The sequence below is a fragment of the Erpetoichthys calabaricus genome, chromosome 11 (assembly GCF_900747795.2).
Source record: "Erpetoichthys calabaricus chromosome 11, fErpCal1.3, whole genome shotgun sequence".
In the NCBI taxonomy this organism is placed as follows: domain Eukaryota; kingdom Metazoa; phylum Chordata; class Cladistia; order Polypteriformes; family Polypteridae; genus Erpetoichthys; species Erpetoichthys calabaricus.
In genome coordinates, this window is record NC_041404.2 from 32322513 (window position 1) to 32341598 (window position 19086).

At 38.6% G+C, this 19086-nt stretch overlaps 1 protein-coding gene across 3 annotated transcripts in view; it reads right to left on the bottom strand.

Moving 5' to 3' along the window:
• arhgef37 (Rho guanine nucleotide exchange factor (GEF) 37) overlaps window positions 1–19086 on the bottom strand; it is a 61691-nt gene that overhangs the window by 13780 nt on the left and 28825 nt on the right. For all 3 annotated transcript variants that reach the window (XM_028812912.2, XM_028812911.2, XM_028812913.2), the window contains 8 exons: window positions 15477–15600; window positions 14495–14642; window positions 11881–12080; window positions 11574–11704; window positions 5396–5500; window positions 1192–1305; window positions 760–1089; window positions 509–637 (listed from right to left, as the gene is read on the bottom strand). In XM_028812912.2, coding sequence (XP_028668745.1) covers window positions 509–637; window positions 760–1089; window positions 1192–1305; window positions 5396–5500; window positions 11574–11704; window positions 11881–12080; window positions 14495–14642; window positions 15477–15600 — 1281 coding nt within the window. The remainder of the gene's footprint in view (window positions 1–508; window positions 638–759; window positions 1090–1191; window positions 1306–5395; window positions 5501–11573; window positions 11705–11880; window positions 12081–14494; window positions 14643–15476; window positions 15601–19086) is intronic.

Here is a 19086-nt window from a genome sequence, read left to right on the forward strand (position 1 = left end):
GAAGTGTAACAAGTGTAATTAATGAAATGGAAATCTTGATCCTCGATGAAACACTATTTATGGGGCAATATCAATTAAATTGGTAGAAAATGGCATTGTGTGTGGTAGACAAGGAAACAAATGCAGTGCAGAAATGTGCTCCGTATGTACTACAGTATACTGTAGGTCAGTATGCAAGTTCAAATACATCTTTAGGATTCTGCCATGTGATGCAAAAGCACCTGGAGATAGACTTCTTCATGGTGCTGTGATTCTTCACACATCAATATCAGAGACGCTTACATGCTCACCCATTGACATGTCTTGCATAGCAGGACAGTTTGGAATCTAAAATAATTTGGACCAACATCTGTCCAATATACAAGTCCAAAGCTGACTTGCAAGAAAACTCAGTATGAAGAATAGACCAAAACCTGGCTTCTCTTTTCAGCTTATTCTAATACAGTAAATGGAAGCTCGATAAGCTTGATTTTGCTGTTAGCATCTTGTTCTTGAAGGAAGGACTTACCAGAATAAGGTGAGGATTTAATTCCGCCTCAAACGATTGGCTGATATGTTGCAGAGACTTTGCCTCCTTCAGAAACATTCCTTCTGCCCAAGACCAGAAGGTGTAGTCGGGCAGTTTATTGTGGGGTAGCTGGCAAATATACAATTCAAAACATATCAAATAATATGCAAAGTGCTTGCAACCAGCTGTCAAGGTTTAAGAATCTCCAAGATTTGATGGCTACTGATTTTCAAGAAAATGACTCGACTCACATGCTGGAGGTAACCAGATGCAATGTGATTCACATCCGCTGCAAAGTCTCTCTGAATAAAGATGAAGGTTTCCATGGCACGGGTGAGTAGCTGCGCAGCCATGCCATTAAATTTTGGCATTTCTGTTAGCAGTAAGGTATTAATGGCCTGGTAGGTGTTTGCTGCTTCCTGCTCCTCATACGTAAGGGAACCAGTTTCTCGACGTTTCTCCTCAATTTTCTCAAAGTCCAGCAGTTTGTGTAGCCGCTTCCGAATCATATTCTGTGGACAAGCAAGCAGTTCCTGAAGAGAACACAGAGGCTGAAGAACCAGCGATTTCAACCTGTGCATCTGCAAGGAAAAGTGCAAAATGATAAGAGACTAAGACACTGTGATGTTTGGCATACTGTTAACTGTGGCTACTACGGGAAGCCTCCAACAGCAAGCACTCACATATTTAGGATAAATGTGTTTGTGCAAAATGGCAGACAGTTCCTTGTAGTTGCGGAAGGCCACTTCAGTTTCAATGTCCAGTTCACATTCATGTGGTCTTCTACTGAGGAACTCCTGCAAAGGAAAACGTGGGAACAAAATGATAACCACCAATTTAATGTTTAGGAATTTTAAGATTATACAAATCGAGTGATTGTTCAGCCCATCCCATTCATTTCATTGGCAAGTTTCTAGCTTATTCTGTTATTTATTAAAATATTGCAGTCTCTCTGCTTCATCATGACTGATTTTAAATCCTCTTTTGTATGAAGTGCTGCTTCCTTTTAACATTCCTCTTTGATTTCCCCAGTGCTCTATGCTGAGCTTTTATTAAATAGATATTAGCTACTTGCACACACAGAACCCACTCAACTATCTGACCAAATTAGATAGATATTAGAGGGATTTACTCAGTTTCTTTTAAACAGATGGCCCATTAACTCCCTGAATTAACAAGACAATTAAAAACTTGGAGGGATTCAAAAGTGAGATGAATACTGGAATCTGCGTAGAAAGTCTATGGTCACCAATGTCTAAAGAGTTTATTTATACCCCAAGCCATTTTGTCTTACTATACTTGAGCTCCTTAGCTCAAAAACAACATTTACTGACTCCAAAAGTTGTTTAAGTTTATTCTTTCGCTCAATTATTAAACAGTCTATCCTCTTTCCAAAAATCACTAACTTGGTAATGTTGATGTCACATTATACAAGTTTCACGTAGTAAGCATGTCAAAACTGATGAGTGGAGTTGCTCCTCTCCTCGCCTGAGCATATCATATCACAGAACTAGAAATCACATTTTGTGTCATATTAGACCACTATGTAATGACTTTACAGCACCGTTTCACAATTCCAAGTATTGTAAGCTTGTGCTTTTTTTCTGACAGCCAATAATGTGTGTCACACACGTGCATATGGTTAGGCAGCTAAAGGGCTCATGTGAGGGTAATTCTACTCCACACCAGGGGGTGGAAAAGTGCGCTACCCCCTTCTCTCTTTCCACTGCTGACCAGTTTCGTGAAATTCCGCCTGGCCCTGATGACGTCACTTCCGGTCCCAAGGATACCACTTTCGGTTACGGGTCCAGTCTTGATCCTGATGACATCTCTTCCTCTGCCTTGCTTTAAACTCACCATCTTTAAGTCATCCAATCAGTTCTGTTTTGGACTTCACACTGTACACTACTGTACAATTTATGTACCAGTTTTGCACCCAGGTTCAAGTACATGGGAGGCTGCCCCAAACCTTTTTGTTGCTCTTTTGTTGTTCTTTTGACATGTGCTACCTGAAGGAGCCAATGCCTATGCTTTTCAGTTTCAGCAATTGTACATCTGGGAGAGTGCTCATTGACTGTAAGCTCTTAACTGCATAAAAGTCCACACCTACGACCACTGGTATGATACCATTGTTTATTTCATTTTTCTTGGACACTGTGAAAGGGGCTATTGGTTGCCACATACTGTAGATGCTAGCAACCACTAGGATGATAAAAATATTATATACCTCTTCACTTCCACTAAGTCATTTTTCTAAAGCAGGGTAAAAATCTGGATTTTTGTGTTGAAATTTATTTGGCAGACATCTTTCTCCAAGATAAGCATACATTATAGTTCATACTATAGTGTGTATATGTAGTGTATAGATTAATACAGGTAGGTTCAGGGACTTGCCCAGGTCCACAAAGTGAGGCTTAGGTAAGACCTGAACTTGCATCCTTGTGCTTTAAAGTCCAGTAGTTCGGCTACAGGTTTGAACTGTTGCCAATCATCAAATCACTTGCTGAAAAATTCTTCTTTGCCCCATTTTTACTCCTTACAACATTTAAAACAGCACAATAGCGTGAATATTCTCATTCTAAAAACTTTACTGCATATTTTTTGTTTTTGAGATCAGAGTGATTTATGTAGTCAGTTTAGTTTAAGTAATATCTTACAATGCTCCCGATTTCTACAATGACCAGTATGTGCTTGTTAACATTTTACAGTTCATGCACTTATAAAAACTATCAACTCACCTTAAAACAATAACCTCTTAATTACTGGATAATATACATAAAATTGGAATGTACAAGTAATTTAACCATAGTAGCTTATCCATGAGACATTTTCCCTGTTAAGCGTTTGTCACAAAAACTGGAAAAAGTCATCTGATATTTATCCAGGCACACCTTGTCCACAAGCTCTTAAAGCAACTGGAGTTTGATAGTGGAGCACCTGCTCATTTGCTCCATCCTTTGTTAAAGGTGCCATAATTAAACAATCTGCCCAAACACCCATGATTTCACATTACTTTGTTGTTTGGACGGTTAGCCTGCCTCCCCAACAGTTCACAAAAAACTGACTATGCAGATGCGTACAGTGCCTATAAAAAGTATTCACCTCCTTGGAAGTTCTCACATTTTATTGTTATACAGCATTTAATCACATTGGATTTCATTTGGCTTTTTCAATACTGATCAGCAGAAAAAGACCCTTTAATGTCAAAATGGTCAAAATTAATTTCAAATATAAATCACAAATGTCCTGGTGGGCCCAATTGCTAGTTCATCCTTGGTCCTCACCATTAATTTAAAAATTTTATAAACCTGACATAATTATGTATGGGCTTAAAGGAATAGTCTTTTTTTATTTGTTAAGCTGGTGTTATATTACAAGACTTCTAGCTGTTATGACTGCACATGCTGCTCTCATCGCTGGATTATATCAATATACAACACTGGAAATCACCGAGAATGTCAAATTTAGTGAATGCATGCTAACATTCTAGCACAGTCATGCTCGCCCCATTTTCTGACAGTCAATAGTGGGCTGCCTGACAGAGCCAGTGCTATACAAAGGGCTAACAGGGAATTCAGCTGCAATCACATCCCCTTTTTGTCTTTTTACAATTCTGTCATGGTATGGAAAATACAAAACATCACACAGATGAGCTTCTCTTCTGTTTGTGAGGTATAAAAAAATCCTTCTTCCTTATTTTTTGATTTCTGTTTTACAGTATATGCATTGTACTTTCAGATGAGCAGTCATTGGTTGCCAGCTCTCATGCACACTAGTCTGCCCCTACGACTTTATTATTTTGTTTGAGTGAGTCGCTGGGTAAGTCAGACTACAAACTCTCCTTCATGGGAGCATGCCATCGACTGCCTCCAACTCATTAAGATTATGTACATGATTGAATAACATTGGAAAACCTGTCCAATATGACATGGCCTTTACTTGCCCCCATGTAGTTTATAGTGATGGCTGAGAACATTTTTAATGTCATGCTTTCATGCAGAATGCAGCTATAATGATGCTCTTTTGATTTCATAGGCATTTCTGGTGACCAAGGCTGTAAAACAGCAAACAATATCAAAAAGTCAATGAATAAACATCATGTTACTCATGTTGCATAATCCTCACATCAAGTCATCCAGTCATATTCAAACAATGTTCCAAATAATACTATCAAATAAACCACTTCTGGAAAATGCACAGGTGAATGAAAATGGAAAGCACTTGGGCGTGCCGAGGGTATATAAATTGTATACTCCTCTCCCTTCCTCATTCGCTCCTCACGAGTCCAGCCCTGTAACAGCTTATTCATTAGCTAGTACTGTGCTTCAACAAAAAAAAATGTGTGCCCTAAGAGACATGTAAGACTAAAGATTAAAAGTTAAAGAAAACTGAGTAAAACATTGTCAAGAAGAGAATATGTCTTATACTTGTGCATATCTAAGATGCCTTGAAGTGTCACAAACCACGACTAAATAATCCTAAAGTACTCCAGCTGTGGCTCACCTCTTTGAAAATAAATGTAACAGCAGGAGCCAGATCTACAGTTCAAATGCTCAGTGGTGTCTGAGAGCACATCATTTTCATTCATGACAGCATTTTATGGAGATGGTTTATTTAACAATGTTTTAGTAAAAAATAATGTATTTGTGATGTCTGCATATGACTTCATCTGAAATCATTTTTAGGTGAATTCCTTTAATATGATTGTGCTTGTGCTTGTTAAGAATAAGTGCTGTGTTTTTATCAATGGTTACCAAGTGTAGTAAGCACCTGTAAATAAACTTAGATGCTGTGTTTATGAAAAAAGTTTTTAAGTGGATTTGATGGTTTTTAATGATAGTATGCGGCATCTAAAGGGATTTAAGGAGTCTGGAATATGTGGCATACCTCAAAGTGTTTCACATAGGTGGAAACATTGTCCTGCAGATCAGCAACACCTCTTTCAAGGGCCAAGAAATATTCTTCTAAAGCATCAAATTCTTTGTCTTCTGTCTAAAGAACACAACAAAAGGGAAAAGCTGTAGAAGGCTCTTAGGTGAAGAACTGCAAAAGAAAGACAGGCTTTAAAAATATCATTATTTCCCCTAACTCAGCAGATACCTTTACCCACCGCCATCCATCCATCCATTATCCAACCCGCTGTATCCTAACACAGGGTCAAAGGGGTCTGCTGGAGCCAATTCCAGCCAACACAGGGCGCAAGGCAGGAACAAATCCCTAGGCAGGGCGCCAGCCCACCGCAGGGCACACACACACCAAGCACAATTTAGAATTGCCAATGCACCTAACCTGCATGTCTTTGGACTGTGAGAGGAAACCGGAGCACCCGGGGAGAACATGCAAACTCTATGCAAGCGAACCCAGGTCTCCTTACTGCAAGGCATCAGCGCTACCACTGCGCCACCGTGCCACCCCCTTTACCCACAGCGATTTACAAAATTCATTATTCATTCAACACATTTGAGTAATTCACATGAATATTTCAAAGTGAACCGACAATAGAGAACACAATCTTAGGGCCACAAAGTGCTTTGTCCTAAGAATAGATGATAAATTGGGAACATAAAAAGGCACATTTATGTGGCAGTTGGTACGGTCAAAACAGAGCAGATTCTGATAAGAGCAGTTGTACAAAAGACACATGCTAGTATTGATTCTTAAACCTTTGGCATATTACATGACTAGTAGTTGGAGGAGATGTCAAAATTGATGATTGCAGTTGATAAGCTTGCCACCTGATGCCAGTACCATTCTATCACGGTACATAAAACACAAGACATTAGACAGACGAGCCTCTTCTGTTTGTTAGGCCCCAAACATCCTTGTTCTTTATTCCTTGTCGCTACATTATATGTGCTGTATTTCTGGCTTCAGCTCTCTTGCACAAAGAGTCTGTCCCTGTCAGGGTGAGTTGCTGACAAGTTGGACTGAATCAATGGGGATGTCAAACTTCATTATCATGGGAGTGCACTATGGCTGCCTCCTACTCGCTAAGATTAAGAAAGTGGAGTCTCTGACTGAAGATCACTGGTATAGTTGTGTACAGTAATGTGACATTGCCCTTAGACAGCCCTGCTTTTTTATTTAAAACAATAGGTTCAGGATTATGTCAGCATGTATACAGCCATCTACTGTTCTGCAAAACCAATTCAGCATTTTACAGAGTGCCATGCTCACTGAGAAAAATGCTGGAACTAATTCTGGGTGGGATGTCTGTGCATTGCAAAGCACACACCCAAAACTCAGGCATATGGGGCCAACTCAGAGTGGCCTGTTAATCTTAACAGGAGTTGTTTTTTAGTTATGGCGGTGGAAAACCAAAGTACCTGGAGAAAAACCCACACAATCTTGGGGAAAATATAAAAACTCTACACAGTAAGCATTCAAACCCCTGTGCCTAACATACCATGCCACCCTTAAAAAACACAGATTGCTGGGTTTCATACTGAACTTTCAGAAAACATAACAAATATGCAAACATTCAAAAATAATTTTAAAAGTTACAATTTAAAAAACACTAAGAGTCAATGAGAAGGATATTTAATTATTAGAGTTGAACACAATGAAACGAGGCACAATGGCGATTGCTGCAGCCTCCTTGCTCTGATTACCTGGGTTCAAATCTTGTGCCCAGTTGTTGTCTGTGTGGACTTTGCATGTTCTCCCATGCTTGCTCAGGTTCTCCTCCCAAGTCCCCTAAGGTGTGTGTGCTTGTGTGTTAGGTAAATTGGTGATCCTAAACTGTAACCTATGTGAGTGAGCCCACTGGTGGACTGACACCCTGTCCATTGTTGTCTCCTGCTTTGTTCCTGATGCTGCCAGGACAGGCTCTGCCCTCCCACTACCACTACCACAGCCACCGTATGCCTGAATTGGATTAATTGGGTTTGAAAATGTCATGTTATTTTGGTATATCTGTTTACAATCAGTCTCATATAAGCTAATGTATATACTGTTTGTGGTATTTTCGGTTTTCCAAATGTTTCACTCCTTTATTTTTTGGTTTAAAGGACTAGTCTTCATTTTGTAAAATGTCACTTTGAGTCCACTTTTCTCTTTATTACCCACTACCAAGAGATTCATTTTCTAACCCCAACACACAACTTAACCATTTGAAACAGTTTATACCATCTATTGATGCAAAACCCCCAACTCCTGTTAATTCCATTAAAAGTAGCAACAGAGTCCACTAAAGTGCTGGACTGTTGACCAAAACAACTGCAAGCTCAATCTTCATGACTGGCTATCTTTGAACCCAGGACTCTAAAGCTGTTAGGCAGCAGCACTAACCACTGCACCACCCTGCCAAATATTAATCAATTTATATAACTTCATATGCAGATACGCAATCACCGGAATGAACAACTGATTATACCAAGACTACTACAACAAGAAGCTTACAGAATGCACATTGTAGAGAAATCAATTATTCTTTCTAATGGGATTTAGAAACTGGTAGGAGTTGGGCATCAATGCAGGAAAGAAGTAATGAAGATCATTTAGGTGGAAATGATTTGGATGGTAAGTGGAAGGAATAATGAACTGTTAGCAGATGGGATATTAAAATGTTTTCTTTTTGATTACTGCCTGCTTTTCAATGCCGTAGCAAAGTGTCAGTCTAAATCTAAACATACATAAAAAGTTCAGCATCCAAACGTGAACATTTCCAAATTTTCATTGTGAGTTGTCAAACTCTTTTCTCTGGTTTGCTGAACCCTGGCGTAAGCAAAACAGTGGAAAAGCTTTGTGGGAATGAGCCACATTATGTATGGCACCATGGAACAACAGGAGAAGCCAAAGACTTAGCATATAACAGATGGAGGAAATGCTGTGAGTGGAGAATGTCATTGCCAGAATCTTCAGTATGTCCACAGACCAAGGGTTTTCAGGTTCATCCCTAGGGATGCAGGTTTTTACTCTAATAAATTTCACAGGCTTTCAAGTGTTTCATTCTTTTAATTTATCTTATTGTTTAGTTATCTAAAAATATTTCTAGGAAATTCATAAACATATGTATTTTTACCATAGCTTCAGATGCCTATCATTTCGTGCTTCATTTTCTTTCTAATTTACCTTTTTCTGTAGAGTTTGCTCACATAATTGTATCTAAATGTTGATGAGGAGGAATGAGCGTTAATTGCTAAAGGAGAAAAGTTAATTCACTGCCTACTCATTAAGATATGCCTCTTACAAAGCAGCAGACATGTGAATTTGGCACTAAAGTTATTGCTTCCCTTTACCATTCAGTATTGTCAGCATTTGGATTAGTCATGGGTGGATGAAGTCCTGTGAAACTTCTGAAGATTCTTCCTGATTGTGCCGATGCCAACAGATGATGTACAAATAAAGCTCTGTTTATTGCATAGTTTCAGTTCATGAAGTGCACCAAGAGCCACTCTACATACTCATTTTGATTTTATGATAATCATGTTACCATGAAAATGCTGCAATAAAGGTATATATTAGTTAATGTGACAATTTCCTACAATTGAGAAAATGTTTAGATGTGTTGTCCTAAAGGTGTAATTTGTTGCCGTAATAGAAACCATTATGAACACATTATAAGCCACCACTGATTCCTAATTATGTGACATTTTCATGTGAGTGGAGTGCTGCTATGGGGCGATGTGAAATATTAACATTTTGTCATGAGTTTGAGAAATATTAGTATTAAGGACCAAAAAAATCAAAACCGGGTTTAGGGAATGTGCTGGTGCAACACAGACAGCAAAAAGAAAGGGCAAAAGAGTTTAGGGAATGTGCCTACAACAGCCTACAGTATTATTTACACCTTGTAAGTTCCACTACAGAAGAACTGCATACAGCTGTATAGTATTTAAGTTATTTTCTAATCACACGTCAACATATTCCCACACTCTAAACTCGACCCTCATCTCTCTTCTTCCCTTTTGCTTAGCACAGGATCTCCACAAGGCTGTGTGTTGAGCCCACTACTTTACTCTTTGTACACATATGATGGCGCCCCACTCCATCCCATAAATACTATAATTAAATTTGTGGAATAGGGCTCATATTAGAATGAGATGATTCGGCCTACAGAGACGAGGTCCAGAGACTGACAAAATGATGTTCAGTGAATAACTTAATACTGAACACCAGCAAAACCAAAGGAACCCATTCTGAACTTCAGAAATCATAGCACAGAACCACTTCCTCTTTACATCAATGGAGATCATGTGGAAAGGGTGCAGACTTTCAAATTTCAGTGAACCTTTGCTGGTCTGAGAGACTCCACTTTCTGACAGTGACCAGGAAAAGCAACTTGGAGCAAAAACCACTAGTGGCTTTTTATTACTCAACCATCGAGAGCATCCTGGCATTACTGTATGACAGTATGGTACGCCAGATGCACAGAAACAGACAAGAAGGCTCTCCAGAGAGCACAAAAAAAAAATCACATGCTGTTGTCTGCCCTCCCTAGAAGTCATTGCACACTCCCGCTATCTTACCAGAGCCACAAACATCATTAAGGATCCTTCACACCCTGGTCACCACCTGTTTGAAATGTCACCCTCTGGATAGAGTTATAGATCTTTGAAAGTACGGACTGATATATTCAGAAACTGTTTCTTTCCAATGGCCATAAATACACTGAACAAAATTAAGCAAATTAAGGTGGTTTAAATAATTTTTTAGTCTGTACTGGAAAACAGACTCCTACATACTGCTACTGCACTCCCCAGTGGAATGGTTTTATTTTATTTTATTACTACTGCTTCCATTGTTATTTTATTTAATTCTTTTTAAATATGTTTTTACATATAATATTACTGTTTTAATTTTGTTTTCTTATTTGCATTATGCGTTATAGAATTGGTTGTGTTTCACAAAAAGTAGTGTCGTTTTTGCTTTTTGTACCAGTTGGAATGGCGCTCATAATTTTGTTGTAATTATTCTACAATGACAATAAAGGCTTTCTACTTCTAATTCTCTTGATTGCCTTTTTTCCAGTTCTAGACTCCATATGTAATTCAATATTGTCTCTGTAAAAATATAACCAGTAGTTTCACATCCCCTTTTATAGCATGTGTAATTGAACAAAATTTGGAAGTAGGCAGGCATTCGAGGTGTTTCAGTGACGTTTGAAGATTTGGACATTACTTGTCACGTGGTGCTGGGACTTTGATACAAGCTTTGGTACGCTGCTTCACCACAGTGTGCTTCATTAAAGTAATATTAGCTTCAAAGCCTCTGTGTCAAATGTCTCATTCCTAATATTGGATAGAAGCAAACTCTATTTAAAAGAGTAAATAAAAGGAAAATGGCAAAAATACAAGCATCTCAGAATTTCTAAGAAACAGAATAAAATAGGATGGTTCACTAAACAATGGGATCAATTAAAAATAATAACAATGCACTATTTGTGAAATTGGTTGAAACAAAAAGGGAACCCCAGGATGGAACCTGGCAACCACCATTCAGGGCAGATGAGTCTTTTAAACTGTTGACGGTAGGTGCCATGGTGCTTGGTTTGATTCCCAGTCTTATATTGGTCTGTGTGGAACTTTCACACTCTGAATGTCTGAACTAAGAAACACACATTTTAGGCAAACTGGGGTCTCTGAATTGCTCCAATGTGAAACTGCGCAGGTTTGTATGTTGTGAAAGAGACAAGCATCACCTTTAGTTTAGGTTAAAACTAATAAAAAGAACCTTAGTAAACTTCATACACCATGAATCTCACTTTGTGAATGTCACAGAATAATTAATATATCTCAGTTCAAGTTCATCCATGCAATGTCCTGTATGTAGACCCCTCAGGCTAAACAGCAACATTATATTTTGATCCCTTTACATACTAAACATGTCCTGCATCTGTAAAAGTGGTGTTTGTTTACAAGCTGACAGGGGGTGTCATTTAGGACAGTTAAATAACTTGGTCAATAAAAGTTGATAAAATCATAGATTGAGCAAGCAGGTAGATCAGGAATGTAAACTACACCCTGTCAGTCCAAAGTGCAGTAAAGTATGACATGCGCTTAGGTGTTTAGAAAATAGATGGATGAATAGTGTGAAGGATGAAGATCTTGATGAGTAAGCTTACTTTTGGCAGAAACCCAGCTTCATGTTTTAACATCTGGCTTAGTCGAGCAGTTTTTTTGGCAATACTGTGTGTGTTGATTCTGTAGATTTTGTCCATTAAAGTGAGGTTCTCTGGCTTATTGTATTTGTCAGCTGCAAATAAAAAAGAAATAGTGATTAAAATGGAACAAGCCAATGGTATACTGAAAGTTTCTAAATTTGCTCTGAAGCAAAAGGAACAGGGTGACCTAAAAAAGTAAAAACTAAAGAAGGCTTTTTACGCGTAGGCACATTGAACATCAGAGCACACATTCTGCATGCAGCCTTACCTACTTCCTTGAGGCGCTTGTATTCATTGATGTTCGAGTTCAACGCTATTGTGGAATCCACAGCGGCCTGGAGTGACTGGTAAGCAGGATGGGAAGGTTCTGTGTTCTTCAGAATGGTTTGCAGGAGAAGCTGATACCGGGCAATTCTCTGAACTGGCATTACCAAGAAGAAGGAAAGATTTGTGGCATTTGTGTGGGGTCTGAGCAAAAAAGAAATGTGAATTCTTTGAGCATCCCATGGTAATAAAGATTAAATTGCACTTAGTGAAATGGTAACTGTAACCTACTAAAAAGCTACCCTTTGGCACTTTTGCTAAGACACACATAGGGTTAGGTCAATCATTGAACCCGTACAAGAGAGACAAAACTGGTAGTTATGGCAATTGAACTACACACTTAGAACATTAGAGTCCAAAAAAAAGGGGCACCAGCAGAAACCACAGTTTCACATTTGTTAACATGATATTGACAAAGACAGAATATTGTATTTTTATCTGAATAAGTATTTACCTCCTCTTCCTATTGTTATATAGAACTGAATTTACAATTTGCATTGCAATGAACAAATTATCTGTCAGTAGGCTACACACCACCACATCTTATACAGTTCTGGATATCCTTCCATTTCCTGGTGCAGGCCAGTGACTCGGTGTTCACTGATCAACTTTATTAGATGCCTGAAGGTATTTATTTGATACATCGTACTTAAGATATTGAACAGGACCCACGTTAGAGTAAATTCTCCACAGTGTGGAACATGAAGTCACATGCAAATGATAAAAATCAAAGCCACTCTAAAAAAATGTCACAATGTAACAGCACAGCTGCCTCACAGTTACCCTGGTTTCAGACCCCAAATCGGTCACTGTCTAGATGTGTTATTCTCATAAAAGTGAAAAATTTTCTTCAGGTACAGTGGTAAGAAAAAGTTGTGAACCAATCGGAATGACCTGGTTTTCTCCACTAAGTGGAGTGGATCTTCACCTACGTCACAAGTATAGACAGATTCAATCTGTTTAACCTAATAAGACATAAGCCTAACAATTATAATCTTTCATGTCTTTATTCAAGACACCCATCTAACATTCACAGTGTGCTGTGGAAGAAATTAAATGAATCCTTAGATTTAATAACTGGTTGAAGCCCATTTGGCAGCAGTGACCTCTAACAACTGCTTCTAGTAGCTGTGGATGAGACCTGCACAATGTTCAGGAGGAATTCTGGACCATTCATCATTCCAGGACATGTCTACTGGATTAAGGTCTGGGATCTGACTGATACATTTCAAAAGGCAAACCATTTTTAAACCATTCTGTAGTAAATGTATTTTGATGTTTAAGGTCAGTATCCTTAAACATCCTTAGCTACTAGACAGTCATTTGTGAATTAATCTCCCCCTCAATGATGGCAAGCTGTCCAGGCCCCAAGTCAGTAAAGCAGCCCAGCAGTCATGTTGGCCGGATGCCCACTTCTACAGAGAGTAGCCACAGTATTAAATTGTCATAATTAATGCACAGTTTGGCTAACCATAGACTGATGATATCTACAGCTTCTTTGAAATGACTTTGTAACCCTTTCCAGCTTTATGCAAATCAGCCATTCTTGAGCATAGATTTTCTGAGATCTCTTTTTTGTAAGGCATACTTCACATTACTAGATGCATCTTGTGAACAGCAAACTCAAAATGTTGGGCTTTTGTGTCATATATTAAGGTACCTCAAAGCCACACTTCCACTCCCATTTCTTTGATTGCACACCAGGTTTGTTAACTCCTGACTCCGTTTAGCTTTTCTTGAAGTCACCAGCCTAGGGGTCCACATACTGTTTCCAACCTACACCTGTGAATAATTAAATGATGTATTCAATATGTACAATAACAGTGCAATATTTTTTGTATAGTTAGTTAAAAGATTGTGTTTGTTCAGTATTGTAACTTAGATGAAGGACAGGCCACATGTTAATACAAATTTATAAATAAATGTCATCATTTCCAAAGGATTCACATACTTTTTCTTGCCACCATACTTCATTCCAAACTCTGAAGACTTGCTCCACTGGGCTAATTGGCAACTTGCGTTACTGAGTGTGCCCTGCAACACAGTGTGGCTTTGTGCCCAGTGCTCTCAGGATCAACTCAGATCTCCTCAGTTCTGCATTGAGAATCATAAAATGGATTTCAAAATCTCAGGAATCTCTTTGAAAACCCTCTAGAAAACCTGTTGCTATAATGTGATGGCTGCATGTTTCAGACACCATTATGCATCAACCACAAAACCTAGAGTGGTATTCTAACTTGTTACTGGCTAGCTAAATTGCTAGAGTGGTAGAATAAATCAGACTCCCAAGCTTTTGGCTGAGTAGGTTTAATGTCCATCTCAGCTTTGGGATGGAGGACAGTTCAGACATTGACTGCAAGTTCAAGGTCCAGTCAGCTGCACCACCATCTGTTAGAATTGCTCAATTACCTAATTCCTAAAGATTTGTACGAGCATGCCAAACACTGCTAACATCTTGTACATGATGACCACCCACATACAAACAGATCATTCTCAACTTGTAAGCAGTCCATAAATCAAGTTTGACCAAAATGACAAGAGACTGAAGCATAACCTACGCTGTTCTTGTAATGGTCTCCTGAATAATCTTGTCAAGCTCCTCTCTTTCTCGATATCTCGCCTCTAGAATAAGTATGTTACTGTAGCTGGCACAATACTCCTTGTATGTGTTTTCCAGATCTGACCTCATGGATAGAAAAGTATCACCTGGACAAGAAAAAAAACAAAACATATGGAATATATTAATGTGGATATGGAAGCTTGCAAGAATAAAAAAGATAAATGCTATGTAAAGGAAAACTTAATCCAAAAGTGATATTTTTATATATTACTTACTCCATGTGGATTGTAGTGATGGCCGAACAAAAATGTTTAGTCTCATGTTTTAATGGAGAATTGAGATAACATACTTTCTGATAGAATGGGAGTCACTACAGACCAATGCTGGACCACAGCAAACAATAGCAAAAACGTCCATGATAAAAAATCTCAGTTCCTTGTGCCACATAATGCAAATGTCAAATCGTCCAGTTGGATGCACACAACGGGCAAAAAAAATATTCATTTTTTTGTTAAAATACTGGTATATAAATACTCTTTGAATTGAAGACCTGTCTCTTCTTCTCATTCACTGGTCAATTGTCCGGTCTTCAATTCAGGATTATTGTACATTAAGTGACACAAGGTACGTGAGATTTTTTATGTATGTTTTTGATATTGTTTGCTGTGGTCCAGAGTTGGTCTCCACAGACACCCATTCTATTAGAAATCCTTTTCCATGGAAACACAAGATTAAACATTTTTCTCAGCCATCATTATAAACCACATGGGTTAAGAAACATATAAAAAGAACATTATTTTTAGGTGGAGTATTTCATTTGTGTTTTAGTAGTATATGAGTTTACAATGTCCTCCCAAACCCTCATCATTAAGAACTTTAAAAAGTTTGTAAGCAGCTTAAGCAGATACTGGAAGGGTAGGACTGAGGGCAACACAAAGAAAGAAAACAAAACAAAAGAAGAAAGGGCTGACAATATTTACTGAGGGCCTGCAGGTACTGTGGATCTTCAGTGTCCATCAGTTCCAGTTGATATAGCAGCTTGCTGGAGACATCAATTACATCATCAATGTTTGCAAACAACCCCTCCAGATCAAAGTCAGGGAGCTATATAATGAGAAGAGCAGAAAGAATGTCTGTCAGAGTTTTGGGAGACCAAAAGTCCTGTTTTTTATGTCACTGTTAGCATTTTGTGTATACCATAAACTCCATTCTAAGTACTTGCAGGGCTAAGCAAAAAACTAACGAAACTAGAAAGATGTGAGCAAATGTGACTATAAACCAAATTAGAATCAGAAACAGAATTAGAATAACATAGGTCAATATCGCATTTATGTGTCCTCCCCATGCTTCAGAGAGTTTTCTTCCCACGTATGTGATAGGCGGATACATACACATTAGCAGGTCCTCCAATAGATTGGATGTTTACTGCCTCATACCGAATATGCCTAAAAATTTGAGATGAATTATAGAGGTTGAAAACAGTGATGGATTTGCTGTCTTTGACACTAAAAGGCTCACATTACACATTATAAGGTATATGCAGTAGCAGGTGACTAGGGAATGGAAGATGCAGAGGAATATCATGGGAGAAACCATCTCCAGCAAGCAATCTAGGATGCAGCACTTTGCATGGGGCCTCTAAAAGCACACAATGGTCTCCAAAAAAGTAAAATCTGATAATGAAGATCTATATGACTTTGAATAGCTTCTAAAAAGCAAACAACCAATACTGCTTGAACTATATACTGTATATACTCTACATACTATTCTATATATACACTATAGACATATTCACAGAGTGAATCCCAAGAAAAGAACTAAAGCAGCAACCTTAGGGTTTCTCAAGTCCAGTTGCTTAGCCACATCTTATCACTGATGTCCCATTCGGGATTGGATCCTGCCTTCCACCTGTGGTTACTGACATCTCCTAACTGATGTAGCACATGTCTAAGGATGTGTGAATATCATATCTGCTGTAGTGAAGTACTTTTTGAGCATTCTGGCTCTCTGTGACCCTACAATGGAAAAATAGCCTGATGAAATAATAAGAAAGATGGTCAGATGATGTGAAGTTGATCATATTGTCATGTGGTGATGGGATCCACCTGGATAGAGGCTCAGAAGTTAGTTTCACAACAAACTATATAACTCTTGGTCCATGAAAAGTAGAAACCCATAACAGCTGATGAAATGATAAGGAAGATGGTTAGATGAAGCGAAGTTAATCATATTGTCCTGTGGTCATGTGATCCACCTGGATGGATGCCTAGAAATGAGTTTCATAACAAATTATTTAACTCCAATTCAATGAAAAGTAGAAACCCTTAACAGACTACCAGTGACATGACAAGTTAGTAGGAGCAAACCTCATCTTCCTTTTATATTTTTTAGGACAAGGAATGGTGGAATGATCTGTAGAGCAACTACCTTCCTCAGATGCTTAAAGGAGGCCAGTATAAGCCAAAGCCAAGTTCATGAAGCCAGGTCGCAATTGGAGGACATGATTCTGATGTCTTCATAAATCATGTCCAGAACTACAGCTATGGAAACAGAGCACCCCTTGACACAAAACAAAAATTTCAGCGTGGTAATAGTAACCCAGCAGACACTAGGTCTTATTGAAAAGATTTTGCAGGTTAAATTACAAATCTGAAAGACCTGTTGTGGTCAAATCTTTCAACATATTTTAAATATTCAATTAGAAGCCATGGTATAGATAATGCCATGTACCCTGGAGCCAATAAGTAGCTTCAAACTGCATGGTGACGTTAGGACTTTCTTGTTTGACAGGCAACTCAGGAAGCAAACAGCTATATGGCAGTAATTGTATTGTTTTATTGAAGTGCTCTCTGTTGCTCTTTCCATTTAGGTTGAGGTGTCTAACTTAATGGAAAAATAAAAAATGAAAAGAACAGTTGTGCTATTTCCAAGATTAAACTTGCCATCAAGGACTATTGCTGTGACAACACAGTCTCACAAATTCTGGGTCATATCAGAACAGGCTTCATAAGGCCTATAAGAAACAACTTGGAGTCATTCATTATGTATATTCAAATTTAGGAGAAAAGGACATATTAGGCAAAACTGTGAAAGCAGATACAGCTATTACATACTGTATCTCTATCCAACAATCCATCCATCGTCTGAATCCCCTTATCCATTTGCATGTATGGGCAGCACTGGGTAAAAGACGGAAAGAAACCAAATCTGGATAAGGTGGAATTCCATCTCTACGTATACTCATGCACACACCCATTTTTAAAGTTGTCATTTAATGTAACACACACATCTTTGGGGTGCAGACACAGGAAGAACATTCAGACCCCACAGAGACAGTGACCGTGTCTGGGATTAAAACCAAAATGCCTGTAGCTGTCAGGCAGCACTGTGTCAACTGTGCTGATACTCCAAGAACCACATTTGCTTATTTGTCTTTGACTCCTTTATCAAAGGTGACTTACAAAACTTGAGATATAATTGGTTACATTTCTTTTTTTTGTTTGTTTTCCCATTTGGAACACAGGCAGGTGAGGTGACTTGCTCATGGTCACACAATGTCAATACTACCGTGTTTACACAAAAATAAGACCTACTCTGAAAATAAGCCCTAGCATGATTTTCAGGCAGCTCTGTAATACAACATTACCCCAAAAATAAGCCTTAGTCAAGATCGTCAGCTGAAAAGTAAGGCGCCTAAGGCCAGGTTTATACTTCACGTGATGCGATGTGTGTGCCCAAAACATCCATTAAATTCCAAGGACACCTTGCCAGAATATCTCTGAAAAGGACGTTTAATGATTACATCCATCAATTCAGGGATGTGCCCATTCCTGCAGCATCGGCACATGACAGAAACAAAATCTCTGAACGGGGCATCAGCTCATCCTAAGGTGAACACAAGCACACACATACACTGGAGTCATTGTAGCTTCACGAAATCCCCAGACTTTCATGTCTTTGGATGGAAAACTGAGCCCACTGTGGAAACCCACCATGCAAACTCCAGGCAGGGATCACAAGGAACGGGACTCTCTGTGAGACAGCAGTGCTACTGCTCTGCCACCGTGCCACCCCATATGTGTAACTGTTAGCAGTTTTCATTATTTAAACAAAGTTAACGATTTATCTGTAAAATGTAACATACAGTACATATTTTTATTGCATTTCATCATGAAAGTGATATCAAGTAGAAATCTAAGAATTCTAAATGTGCAGAGAGCTGGAATATTATAAATGTAATGTGTTCTGGGTGGCGATGCTGCCTGCCGCTGCTGTCAGGTCAGGAGGAATCCCCAGCGCGTAGCGATTTAACAACTGGGTCAGTTTTAAGATGGCGTTTACGACGGTCTGCTTTAATGATAAAGTAAACTACGAGGTTAAAGTGGGCATCTCAAGTTTAAAGCTGACATTTCCACTTTAATCACAAAATAGACATTTTTATTATATCCTTATTTTCTTTTTCTCTGTGGCTCAAATACGCCATCATACATTCTGATTGTATAGTGAAGGTGCAGACGATGGTATGCGAGACTTTTAAAACATATCGTGTCATTACGATCGGGAATATGCAATGCCTGAATATCAAAGCAC